Source organism: Neolamprologus brichardi, chromosome 15 (assembly GCF_056152115.1).
Source record: "Neolamprologus brichardi isolate AB-2024 chromosome 15, ASM5615211v1, whole genome shotgun sequence".
In the NCBI taxonomy this organism is placed as follows: domain Eukaryota; kingdom Metazoa; phylum Chordata; class Actinopteri; order Cichliformes; family Cichlidae; genus Neolamprologus; species Neolamprologus brichardi.
Window position 1 is genome coordinate 23,553,686 of NC_142118.1, and position 14,223 is coordinate 23,567,908.

General features: G+C 40.2%; 1 protein-coding gene across 4 annotated transcripts in view; it reads left to right on the forward strand.

Annotated features, from left to right (window-relative positions):
* Positions 1-14,223, forward strand: part of mei4 (meiosis-specific, MEI4 homolog (S. cerevisiae)) — a 71,847-nt gene that overhangs the window by 25,599 nt on the left and 32,025 nt on the right. The window contains exons 4-5 of one of the 4 annotated variants that reach the window (XR_015720719.1): positions 1,245-1,376; positions 5,965-6,103. The exons of 1 other annotated variant lie outside the window; for it this stretch is intronic. Coding sequence is in view for 2 of the 3 variants with exons in the window: in XM_087852517.1 (XP_087708643.1) it covers positions 1,245-1,376; positions 1,757-1,810 (186 nt within the window). In the remaining variant the exon portion in view is untranslated. Of the gene's footprint in view, positions 1-1,244; positions 1,377-1,756; positions 1,975-5,964; positions 6,104-14,223 lie in introns of those variants that run through there. 2 more of the 4 variants (XM_087852517.1, XM_006793469.2) reach the window with 2 other exon arrangements.

The following is a 14,223-nucleotide window of genomic DNA, read 5'->3' on the forward strand; positions in this document are numbered from 1 at the left end:
ATCGTAGGCAGGAGCCTCGCGTAGTGATACGTACTGTGCTTCAACATAATATTACCGTATTGTGTGTGTGTATAACCTCTAGTCATGTGGATATTATACATGGTTATGCTGAGGATATGTATTTTGGTTAAACTGTCAGCGAGGAATTTGCATTTGCACTGTTAAATTTTTATATAACTTTAATGCACATAAAAAACAGCTGCTGTTTAAGTGAAAATACATTGATGATTTTCTTTTTTTGCATTAATAAAGTTGTGGAGTTGTAAAGTAATTTATCTAGTGTCAATTATATTGTCAGTTATATTGTTATTGCAAATTTTCAAATGTATATCATGATAAATATTTTTTGGTCATATCGCCCTGCTCTAAGTACAATTACAGCCATTAATATTCAATACTTTAGTGTTTGTCTGAAAGAGGTTTCTCTTTTAAATGAGACTCAATATCATTACTTGTATAAATAAAGGTTAACTAAAAATTATATTAAATTTAAAAAAAAAAATCACAGATCGTGAAAGTGATTTCTTCTGGCTCAGGTTGAACCATTAACTGGAGCCATTTTTTACATTAAACATAACAATGTTATTCTTCTCTTTTTTTAATGTCTTTATTTTAAAAAACAAACTCACCTGTAGAGGCAGTGCTGGGTTTATTCAGAAAAGGTCACACTTATTGCATTTTTCGTGACCTGCTGATCAGGATTTATCCTGATTCTGGTTTTCTTTGTTTTGTTACATCAGTGTTTTTTTTTTCATAAAGGTTTGGTGAATTCAAGTCGTTATCGAGTTGCCATTGGTCGTGCCGCTGCTGTGTGACAAACCCTCTGTTAAAAAAAAAGCTTATTCCAGTCACAGGCTGATATGAGGTGCTGTACAAAGGCCCAGTATCAGATTAAGAAAGCTTATTTTGAACTGGGAAACATTGTTCTACCTTTTCCTCATGTGTCAATAGAAAAAGCTTTATTAATTTCATAAACTAACTATTTATTGTGTCTGTTGTAAAATTTGAGTGGAGAGAGATCCATGTTAAATGCATCACTAAATGATGTCCACGTTTTAGTTTATTTTACAAAGTTAGATATCATGATGAACTGTTGATGCTGGAGGTGAATCCTGCAGAAACTCTGTTTATGATTAGTTTAGAATCTTGAGAAATAGAATCAGTGTATTTACAGATTTTATGTTCTGTGTTATTAAGTTCTAAAGTTCTAAGGAAGCATCATCGTGGTGTTTTTCCAAACTCAGCTCGAGCCTGCGGAGAAGCTGATGGAGTACGTGATCGCGCTGGGAAGCAGCCGCATGTCAGCATCTTTGCTCGTTCGTCACATCCTCTCGGAGATCGGCGCCTTGGCCGATCAGCTCTGGCAAGCCTTCCAGGTAAACGCCCGCTGCCTTCCCCACACCTGCTCCTCCACCTCTTCTCCTGTGTCTTTATTTTTGGCTCAGTGACAATGCTGATCCCTTTTGTTTCTGCTGATAAACTGCAGGTTTATTTTCCCAGTCTCTGCAGCTTTGCAGCTCTTTTTTTAAAAACCATGTTCAGATCATAAATCTGTGACTCGTGCTCACTTTTTTGTTTTGTTTTTATTGTTCTTCCCCACAGATTCTGTCTCTCTCTCATACATCTATTTTTTATTTGACCTTTTTGCTCCTCAAAGTCGCCCTTTGTACGAAGCTTCAGGCCCAAACAGTTTGCCCTTATCGACTCATTGTCACGGTCGCGTCTGAAAGACCATAATCAATACCGCTTCCTACAGGTTTCCTGTCCACCGTATTCAAGCGTTTCTCAGTGGGTTTCATTGACCAGGTGAGAGCTGCGTGTGACCGGTGTTGCTTCCTGTGAAAGGCAGAGGCAGGTGTCATGCCTCCGGGGTCCTGCGAAATGGAAATGTGTAAAAATCAAAATTTTAAAAAAAGGATACAGACAATTTTCCCCCTTCACTGCTCCTGCTGAGCTTCCCTCCCACTCAGCAGGGTCGGTCACGCTTACTTGTGCCTGTTTTTCTTCTCGAGAGAGAGCCGCGAGAGTCAGGCGATGCCAGAAAGAGAAATTTATCCATGCTGCATTTTTTTTAGAGCCAAGTTAAAGAGGACAAACAGCTGAACACACTGTTCACTGGAGATATTGACAATGCAAAACAGCCTTGAGCTGCAGTGAAGCCTTTGTCTCCAGCAAACTAGCAGTAATGGGTATCTGTAAGCAAGACTCTGAAGAGGTAGTCCTTCATAAAAGTGCGGCCCTGTTATCATCCTGTGTGCATGCACCAGGCCTGTAATTGCGAACTTGAATTAAGCAGGATGTTAAACCTGTTGCTATGACGGTGTGACATTTCCAAGCACACAGGCAGCCATCAGTGTGTCCATGGAAATGTCTCAGAGACCACCCCACAAGCCTTTTGTTCCTCTTTTCTTTCAAGGCTAGAGAGATGGGATTGAGATTGGTATTTGCAGACGTTGGTCCCATATTTGCCTGCAGCTCTCTGTGGTTCAGCCTCTCGGGGGAAGAGCTGTGTGGCTCCCATTATGTAAAAAACTGGAGAGCAGCATTTGAAACACACAATCATGCTCTGCTTCACAGTAAATGATGATGGCTGCCTCTGTTGAACCTTCAATTCTTCAATCACAGCCTTCAGAAGAAAACTATTTCAGCCTGCAGTCCTCAATATGTTTTAAATGCCTTCTCCTAACAAAGCATGCTATTAAAAACACATAGAATGTATTCGTGGTTTGGGGTAGAGCTGGCTGGACTCAAATTAGAGGATGTCTTTGACTCTGGAGTAGTTTTTCTGCCCCAAAATGGACCTTCAGTGAGATTGGTCCACATGAAGAAAAGAAAGTCTGCATCACCTTGCTTACATACACCATCTGTGCATTTTCCCTTTGTTTTAATAAACAGACATTTATTTTAAGCTGTAGCAGATTAAACATTACTTCAAAATAAACAATTTTGACCAAATTCCTGGTGATTTTTCCTTCAGTGGAAGACCACAACCCCTGTTATGGAGCCCAAAAATGTTTATATGGAAGCCTCAGCTTTCTTCATGTCTCACCTATGCTCCTCCATCTTATCAACATGACAGCCTTATAGCTTTAGAAGTTATATGGCCAGAAGTGTAATACCCAAATATACCATTGTGTTTAGTTACGGCAAATGTTCGAGCGATAACACTCAGCTTTGTGGTCCTACTTTTGCTTCATTGCACAAAAAGCAAATGCATACATTTGCCTAAGGAAAAAAGGGAAAAAAGAAAACAATGGGCCAGTTTTTTATATCAGGAAAATGTTTTAAACCCATTATTTGCACTCTGTACAGTTTTATATACAAGGGGAAACTGCTGAGTTGTCCACTTATTTAATGTAAAACCAAATGGAAAGCCTCAGGACAAAGTGAGAAGTGCTTTATGTAAGACTGCTATGTCCAAGTAGGGGATTAGTGACTATATGAGTTCAGACTGATTTTTAAAAATTTCTGCCCTTCACCCCATGGGTGAAGTGCACAAAAAAAACCTCAAAGTAAAAGTAAATGACACTCATTGTCAGCATTCATGAGGAATTAACTTCACTTTTAACTTAAGTACCAAGCAGACTCCTCAACAACAGCGATTTCAGGTCTATTGGGCTGAAATGTAAGTAGAGTAAAACATAACCCCTTAAACATTTCACCAGAGACTTGGGATGTTAAGTAGTGAAACAGAAACATCCAGTGAAAGTTCAGTGAAAACTGTACTATGTCATAGATAAGAAGATTGAAAAGCAGTCACAGGCTCTAGTCTGATTTGTGCATGTAGGTCATTCCCCAACTGTGAGGTTCTTAAAATGCTCCAGCACCTTTAGTTTCCTGAAAATACATACAGTGTATAAATAATCTGATACGCAGAGGTAGAGATCTATGTAAACTTTTGTATAACAAAGCCTAAAGGTCAACGTTCTTGGGTTTGCACTGGTTTTACACTTAGCTTTGGCTTTTTGGCTTGGGTTTGGAGTAGTTTTAGATCTAGTTTTGGTTTTAGGTAAGTTTTTCTCTTTACTTTAGGCTTGGTTTTGAACTTGTGTTTAGACAAGTTTGAGACTTGGTTTTGTTCTAGAGTTTGGGCCTTTTTTTAGACAGGTTTGTTTTGGGTTTGGACTGGTTTTAGATTTTGTTTAGGGTTTGGGATGGTTTTAGATCTAGTTTGGGCTGGTTTTAGATCTAGTTTTGGGTTTGGACTGGTTTTAAATCTAGTTTTGAACTTAGTTTTTGGTAGTTTAGGGATTTGATCGGTTTAAGACTTGGTTTTGATCTTGGGTTTAGGCTGGTTTTAGACTTTGTTTTGGGTTTGGACTCATTTTAGATCTAGTTTGGGCTGGTTTTAGATCTAGTTTTGGGTTTGGGCTGGTTTCAGATCTAGTTTTGAACTTAGTTTTGGGTAGTCAAAGGAGCTTGAAAAGAAAAGCGTCTGGACTTCTTTAAGTTGCTTGAAGACGTTTCACCTCTCATCCGAGAAGCTTCTTCAGTTCTGGTACAGATATGTAGACGACACCTGGGTCAAAATCAAGACACAAGAAGTGGAATCCTTCACTGCGCACATTAACGCTGTGGATAAAAACATCAAGTTCACCAGGGAAGACACAAAGGACGACTGTTTGCCTTTCCTGGACTGCGCTGTGCACATTGAAGAGAATGGCAACCTCAACATCGAAGTTTACCGGAAGCCCACACACACGGACCAGTACCTCCTGTTTGACTCCCATCACCCTTTGGAACACAAACTTGGAGTAATTAGGACCCTACACCACCGGGCAGAACATGTTCCATCTAAGCCTGAAGGAAAAAAGAAGGAACACACACATGTAAAGGAAGCACTCAAAACGTGCGGCTATCCTAAATGGGCGTTCTTAAAGTCAGCAAAGAGGCACAGAAAAGAAGATTAGACACCAGCGAGGGAGGATAAGAAGGACAGACGCAACAACATTGTCATCCCCTATGTAGCCGGTGTATCAGAAAAACTCAGGAGGGTTTTCTCCAAGCATGACATCCCGGTGTACTTCAGACCCAGCAACATGCTCAGACAAAAACTGGTTCACCCGAAAGACAAAACGCCAAAACACAGACGTAGCAATATGGTGTATGCTGTACAGTGCAGCGAGGAATGCCCAGACCTCTACATTGGAGAGACCAAACAGCCACTTCACAAGCGCATGGCACAACACAGAAGAGCCACCTCCACAGGACAAGACTCAGCTGTCCATCTGCATCTTAAGGATAAAGGACACTCTTTTGAGGATGCCAATGTTCACATTTTGGACAGAGAAGACAGATGGTTTGAAAGAGGAGTGAAAGAAGCCATGTATGTCCACTGTGAGCGACCATCTTTGAACAGAGGCGGTGGTTTACGACACCAACTCTCTGCCATCTATAATCCAGTTTTGAGATCCCTTCCCAGACGCCTTAACGCCCACTTACATCCTGGGCCATCTGACCTCAGGAATTCGCATGATAAGGTGGGGCCAGGTTTCAGAATGAACTCACCCGAAACTCTGGCTGATTGGGACCCACACCCAGTTTCACACCTCGGCTCAGGCGATTAGAGGATCATCAGGTCCTTTTGTCCCTCTGTGGGGGGACACTCCCACCAGGTTTATATCTGGGACTCTCCACCATTTGACCTTAGAACTGAAGAAGCTTCTCGGATGAGAGGTGAAACGTCTTCAAGCAACTTAAAGAAGTCCAGACGCTTTTCTTTGCAAGCTCCTTTGACTACGATGACCTGGATGACTGAGAACCTTCACAGACTTAGTTTTGGGTAGTCACTAATACTGACTGCGTGACTTGGAGTGACATTAAACTACATATTACTTTGCCGGCGACCCGCTGGGACTCTACAAAGACCCTCTAAGAGCTTCTTGTTCGTCATTCGAAAACCACTGAGCTCTGCAGTTACAAGCTCGCCCCGTACAGAACTGAGATCTTTCACACTCTCGGCAGGCTGTGTCAACGCCACGAACAGACCCCTGCCTCAGCTCTTTGTCAGCAGCAGCAGACCCCATGAGCAGTGTGGAGTGAAAAGTAGTTCTCAGCATGGAGGATTTCTTTTGACAGGAGAACCATCATGACAGTGGCAGAAGTGAGTGGGTGGATTTTATTTGTCTCCTTTCATTTTCAAATGTTTTGATTTTTCTTGCCAACATTAACAGGACCATCAGAGAAAGTGAACACTCCTTCATAATAGCACATCACTGTGTGACAGAAATTTATCACCGACACATTCATTTCAAAACAAAATACCCAGTGGTGTGTCTTTATTTCACCTCACGGTGCCTTTAAACCTTTAGCTTAGGTTAATTATTAATCTAATTCTAAACATACTCTGCACTCTTAAACTAAATGGAGAGGGGGGCGCTCGTGTACACTGATGGAGTAGGACGCACTCTTCTCAGCTCCGCACTTTTCTTCTTTTTTTCCAACAATTTGACGTGACACCCTGACTCTTTACTTAACTGGTCAACAGCACTACTGCTTTGCATCGACTACGATAAATACTGAACGACATGCCGCCTAAAAAAGATGCAACACACTGCCAGAAAGCAGTAGCTGAAAATTCTGCGAGCACCGACGCCATACTAGCAGCTATCGCTAGCCTAAAAACTTCTATGGAGACCCGCCTTGACACAATTGAGTCTACTCTGTCTAAGCTCCAGGCAGATATCCGGTCATCCGAACAGCGTCTAGATGTTATTGATGAGTCGCTTACTACAATGGACGGCTGTGTTTGTATGCTTGAAGCTACATGCAAGGAACTAATGGCGGCCACCGATAACCTGCATGGCAAGCTAGGCCAGATGGAGGCGCGCTCGTGTCGGGCCAACATTAGGATTGTTGGAGTGAAGGAAGGTGTTGAGGGTGGTAAGCCTGCGGACTTTGTTTCATCCCTGCTGCTGGATGTGTTAGGGAAAGACAACTTTATTAAGCCGATAAAAGTGGAGAGGGGACACCGCACCCTTAGACCAAAACCAACGGCTGGCCAGCGACCGAGGGCTATTATAGCCAAGTTGCATCATGAGAAAGACGTGTGGCATGTCCTGCGTCTGGCACGCCAACATGCTTCGTTGAGCTGCGATGGAGAGAATCTGTCCATCTTCCCCGACTACACTGCGGAGGTCCTTGCGCAGCGGATGGCCTTCAATGCGGTCAGGAAAAAGCTTAGCGCCTCTGGAGCGACGTGCAGTCTGCGCTACCCGGCCCAGCTTCGGGTAGTTCACAGCAACATCACTAACACGTTCAAGTCTCCTGCTGAAGCTGAACGTTTTGCTGACTCACTGTAATCGTGACCTGGTAATATATTTGTTCATGTTGTTGATGCGGCTGTATTTTTGAACATTCTCACTCTTCTCTTCCTATAGTGAGAGTCGCGATTCGTTCAATCATTTTTTGAATGCTTCTGTGGTGATAGCTTTCTATCATTGTTTTTGCTTTGTTTTTTTTGCTACGACGTCTTAAAACTATTCTCTGTCATGAAGTACTGAGAACATTTATATTATAACTTTGGTTATACACAAGTCATTTTCTATGTTTGCGTCTTTTTTTTCTTTTTTTTACCCAATCAGTCGATTTATGGGTGTAACTATTGTTTTGATTAATGGAGTCTGGTGCGGAGCTGCCGTATACGGAGGATATTTTTTTCTCTTTTTCTTTTTGTTTTTTTGTGCTCCTCTTCCCGGCAGTCCCCTTAATGCACGCTGGGATGGGCCGCAGTGGTTCTTGTTCTTTTTTGCGGCCTTTTTCTTTTTGGGGGGTGGGGTTCAGTGTTTTTGTTGTTAATTTTGTTTTAACCTTTTTTATGCCAGTCCTTTGTATTATTTTTCACCAGTCCATATGTCATACCACCTCTCATTTAGATGCGGGGTAACAATGCTACTGGTTTAGGAACATGTCCTTTGACGTTTACATCTTGGAATTGCAAGGGCCTAGGCAGAGCTTTGAAACGTGGGAAGGTTATGTCACATTTGAAGCATTTATCTTCTGATATCATTTTTCTTCAGGAAACTCATATTCACTCCAATGAACAGAGACGTTTAAGAGCAAATTGGGTGTCGCAGGTTTACCAGTCCACTTTCACATCTAAGGCCAGAGGTGTTGCTATACTCATACGGAAAACCACTCCATTTATATTTGGATCCGTCGTTACTGATCCGGGTGGGAGATTTGTTTTGGTCTCTGGGTCCATTAACTCTTTTCCACTGGTCTTGCTAAATATCTATGCCCCTAATTTTGACTGTCCTGACTTCTTTTCCAAAATATTTGACCTAATTTCTGAATATAATATGTCTAATATAATAATTGGTGGCGATTTTAACTGCTATTTTGATCCTGTTTTGGATAGATCGTCTACAAAAACAGCCCCCACTACTAGATCCACGGCAGTTTTGAACAATCTGGTAAAAGCACACAACATGGTAGACGTTTGGAGGCTTCAGCATCCAAATGACAGGCAATATTCCTTTTTTTCACCTGTACATTGTAGCTTTACCAGAATAGATTACTTTGTTACAGATTCTAGACTATTACCAAGTATTATCAGCTCTGCTTATCATCAAATCTTGATTTCTGATCATGCCCCACTTACCATGAAAATAGATTTTAATTTACAACCTCAAATTTTCAATTGGAAATTCAATTCTACCCTTCTGTCAGACAAAACTTTCTCCACTTATGTTTCCACAGAGATTTCAGATTTCTTAAAACATAACGACAACGGTGAGGTCTCTGATTCCACTCTTTGGGAATCTTTTAAGGCAGTATTGCGTGGCAAGATCATCTCCTTTCAAACATTTTCGAAGAGAACTAGATTAAATCGTCTGTCCCAAATTGAGTCTGAATTATCAACATTAGAGGAGGCCCTTCGCCAATCTGATACTGAGGACATATCTAATGCTATTCTAAAACTGAAACTTGAATACAATCATATTTTGGGAACCCAAGTCGGTAGCGATATTATTAAATTGAAACAAAGACACTTTGAGTTGGGAGATAAACCCCATAAATTACTTGCCAGACAATTAAAAGATGTGCAAGCCCATCGCACCATACACAAAATTGCCTCCTCTACCGGTGAATTAATTACTGATCCTAAGCTGATTAATGACAGATTTGTTGAGTTTTTCAGCACACTGTACTCTTCTAAATCGAACGCCACTGACTCTGAGCTTTTTAGCTTTCTTAACTCTCTGAGTATTCCAACCCTTACAGAATCTGCCACCCAAGCACTTGAAGCTGACTTCAGCATCACAGAAGTCAAAGCTGCTATCCTTTCTTTCCCTAGCGGTAAAGCCTGCGGACCGGATGGGTTCAACATAGAATTTTATAAAGCCCATATTGATATAATCGCTCCACTTTTACTCAGAATGGTGAACTGCTCTATTGCACGGGGCTCTTTCCCTGATAGCATATATGATGCCCACGTTTGTCTTCTCCCTAAGAAGGACAGAGACCCCACCAATGTGACTTCATATCGCCCACTTAGTTTATTAAACTGTGATCAAAAAATCATTGCAAAAGTCTTGTCTTCACGCCTTAATAAAGTTTTGGGCACTTTAATTCAACACGATCAAACTGGGTTTATCCCAGACAGATTTGCTTTCTCTAATACCCGTCGTCTATTGAATGTACTGTATGGAACAAATCCTCCAAATTCAGCTGTTATTTCATTAGATGCACAACAAGCTTTCGATCAAATTGAGTTGAAATACCTGTTTGCTACACTTGAGAAATTTGGCTTTGGTAGTAATTTTACAACTTTGGTACGTATGCTTTATGGACGGCCAAGATCACCGGTACTGACAAATTTTGATAGATCACATCCGTTTCTACTCCACCGGGGGACTAGGCAGGGTTGCTGTTTATCTCCACTGCTCTTTGCTCTAGCTATGGAGCCTCTGGCCATTGCAGTTAGAAGCAGCTCTGATATTGTAGGTATATCTTGTGGTCCTGTCAAATCCACTATAACTCTATATGCAGATGATGTGGCTCTAACACTGTCTGATGCTAGGCTCTCTTTGCCTCCCCTGCTTCATCTCATTAACAAATTTGGACAACTCTCTGGTTTCACAATTAATTGGGACAAGTCCATTTTTATGCCATTGGCAGATGGGCTCGACTCTAGCTTCATCTCTAGCTTACCTTTTAAAACCACCAGCAGTCACTTTAAATACCTAGGTATTAACATTCCCAGAAACCGTAAGCTGCTATTTAAATTGAACTTTCAGGTACTTATTGATAGTATTAAAGCTAAGATAGATAAATGGACTCTTCTCCCACTTTCTTTAATTGGACGTGTCAATATTATTAAAATGGTAGTACTTCCTAAATTTATTCATGTTTTCCAAAACATACCCATTTTTCTCACCTCATCCTTTTTTAAAACTATCGACTCTATCATTTTGTCTTTCATCTGGGCAAATAAACCCCATAGAATTTCAAAGGCACACTTGCAGAAACCCTCCTCTGAGGGCGGATTAGGCCTTCCAGTTTTCAGGCACTACTATTGGACTTGCAATGCCAGAACGTGGGTTTTCTGGAACAGTGTTTCAGCTGTTCCTGCTGTTCAGAAGGGAGGCGGTCCTTCTTGGCCTTTGATAGAGGCACACAATGCTAAATCAATTTTTGGTACATCACTTGATGGTATTCTGTTTTCTAAGCCCAACATACATACCAAACTTTTAAGTAATGATTTTGTCCTAGGTCATTCTCTTAGGATCTTAAAGCAAGTTAGGGGTGCTTTGTGCCTTCCAGACCTATCTATTTTTGCTCCCATAACTGAAAACCTTTCTTTTTCACCTGGCTTGATGGACCCTGTGTTTAAGCATTGGTCAGCATTAGGTCTTCACACTATTAAGGATCTCTACATCGACAATTGTTTTGCTTCATTTGCTCAGCTGCAATCAAAATTTATGCTCCCCTCTGCTCATTTATTTAGATACTTACAAATTAGGAATTTTGTTAAACACTCTTTTACCCATCTGGATAAGCCCCCTGCTCATAGTGACTTTTATGATTATTTGATTAAAAATCCCACTTCCAAACACCTAATCAGCCAATTTACTACACTTTTTACACTTATACCACCTACTAATCACATCAAGGATGCTTGGGTTAAGGACTTGGAAGTAGACATATCGGATGCTTTGTGGGCCAGTGGGTTGAAGAAGATTAAAGAATGCTCTGTTAATGCCAGACTACAACTTATACAGTTCAAGGTCCTTCATCGTTTGCATTTTTCTAAAACAAAGCTATGCAGCATTTTTCCGTCTATTTCGTCTTTGTGTGACAGATGCAACGCAATGGATGGAACCCTTGGTCACCTTTTCTGGTCTTGCCCCACACTCAGGAGTTTCTGGGCAGAGATATTTGATATATATAACCGGATTTATGACTTAAAATTAGAGCCGGATGGTGTACTTGCAGTGCTAGGCTGCTCCCTAACCTCATTGGCACTCAGACGTCCTCTTCAGAAAGCCTTAATGTTTGGCATGATTGTAGCTAAAAGACTTATTCTTAGAGCCTGGAAATCACCATCTCCTCCACTGTTCAGGGTTTGGCTACGTGAGATGATTGCTTGTTTGTATATTGAAGAGGTTCGTTATCGTTTGGCTGACACCCATTTTAAGTTTGTCGAAATCTGGGGCCCTTTTCTCAATCATATTAATGGGAATTTAACATAAACTTTAACCCATTTGACTGCACTTTGTGTTTGTGTGAAACTGCACCTCTGCCGGACCCTGATTCCTTCCTGGACATGTTTCCCACATCTTCTGGTCTTGGTGAACTCTCTGTTGCCCTGTCTAACCTCACACAGAAGATCATCTTCTTTGGACAATGGTGTTTCTTTTGAACTTTTGATTTGTACTGGCTAACTGGTGTATTTTTATTTATTTATTTTGTTTTTATTTTTTTTCCTTTTCTTTCCTGTTTTCCTGTTTGGGTTTTTTTTGTTGTGTTTGGTTTCTGTTTTTTCTTTTTTTTTTCTGTGCTTAAATGTTATTGTTTTTGAATCTTATGTCCTTTGTCTGGTGTGCCGTTATGTAACTTTGAACTTAAAATCTTATAAATAAACATTTAAAAAAAAAAAAAAAAAAAAACTAAATGCAGAGAAATATATATTTGCTTTGGTCTTCGTTTTAGACTGGTTTAGGACTTCAGTCTTATCATTGGATTTGTTTTAGACTTATTTTAGTCTTCAGGTCAAGCTTTTCACTAGGGCAGGGCGATATGGTCAAAAATATATATCACGATATATATTTGGAAAATTTGCGATAACGATATAACTGACGATATAATTTCTGCGAGACAAAATACAACTCCACAACTTTACTAGATCCAAAACCCTGATCCATTCATTTTACTTAAAAAAGTAGCTGTTTTTATATGCATTAAAGTTATATAAACATTTAACAGTGCAAATGCAAATTCCTTGCTGAAAGTTAAACCTAAAGGGATTTCCAGTAGAAATGGGCTGACATATCCTGAGCATAACCATGTATAATATCCACTGAAGTTAAAAAGAGGCGCTTTGCAACATTATACTGCAGTGTGCCAAATAAAAAAGTCAAATACGTATTTCTCGGACTATAAGGTGCACGGGATTATAAGGCACATTAAGCAAAACAAAGCAGTCAGATAAATCAAACTTTATTGTTTGATCTATTGTGGATGGATTATCTCAGTTGTTCTCCTGACTGAAGTTTGGTCCGTTTACAGCATTCTGCCATGCGATTGCTTTTGTCTCTAACCATCAGGAACCTTCACATTAACTTTTATCAAGTGGAAAAGTGTTAGCGTTCATCCTCGAGCCTCACTGTTTATGTTATGCTAACACAGCTGTGTCGCTAGAGAAATATCTCAGTCAGAACATGCTATATCATGTTTAGGTAACTAGCGAAACTAGCGAGCTAACTTCCGCTAACTTCCTGCTAGCTTCTAACTCCGTTAAATGTAATGAATTCTGTTTTCATGGATGCCTGGATGTTAAACTTCATAGTTACACCTGGTAAAGCAGCAATGCTGATCATTTCATTAAAGGTGAAAGAATTTAGACAGTTTTAAACTCTCAGTGACGTTCGTTTGACTTCGGGACTTTAAAGGATGGAGTTTAGGACCCAGATTACTCCCAGATTTACAAGCACCTTAGTCGACAAATACGGTGGCCCGCTTGCATGTTCTACAAAAAAAAAAGTGCTTCGTTGTGTATCTAAAGGACAAACACCAAACCAGTTAAGCTGCACCATTTTTACAAAACAATTCTGGCTCATCCTTTTCACTCAACAATCTACTTTCCCCATTCACATTCTCCGTTACCGTGCGTTTTCCGTGCTTTTTTTTTGGCACTGCGCATGCGCGTTTTACCCATATTCTATCGCGATATGTCATTTTCTTATCGTTGCCTAGCTTTGTACCGGTATTACCGTGAACGGTATAATATGGCCCAGCCCTACTTTTCACTGGTTTTCGAACTTGGATTTGGACTGATTTTTACACTTGGTTTCAGGAATTTGTTTAGTTTAACTTATTTCTGGTGTTGTCTGTGTTCTGTGAACTTTACTTTATTAATGAGCATACAGTTATTAAATAGACTATTTGGAGTAAAAGAAAAATAAATGTGTAAACTTTTACTACATATATGTAAGTGTGACCAAGTGGTCGGCGGGGCTATAAAAAAAAGTAATAAAATGACAACGCCACCAAGGGAAATTTCACCCCCAGGAAATAAAATCGTTTGGGAATAAAATGTAATAAAAAAAAATAAAAACAAACAACAACAACGTTTGCACAGGTTCAGGGATGCACACTGAAGCTGGCCCAAATATTAACAATTTTATTTATTAATATAAAATAAGATAAAACATCAACAATGACAGAGCACTGAATGTAGTGTCATCTAAATTACAGTCCCAAATTACAATAAAAATAAAACAGACAACTGGGACTTACCAGCAGCGGTGGACCAAAATGAAAACCATACAAAAAACTCCACTACAGTCTATTCACCCGGTGCTGTACAACAAAGGAAGTGTGGAAAATGACCCGCCACCTGAGGTCCCACGGCCGCTGGTAGATCCTCAGTTCGCTGAAATAAAAGCACAAGACATACACATTAAAAGGATAAAACGTGGTACACCAAATAACAGGCTCTCTATATAATAATAATTTAAAAAAACAAAATTAAAAGAAAAACTGAAATCTTTAAAAACA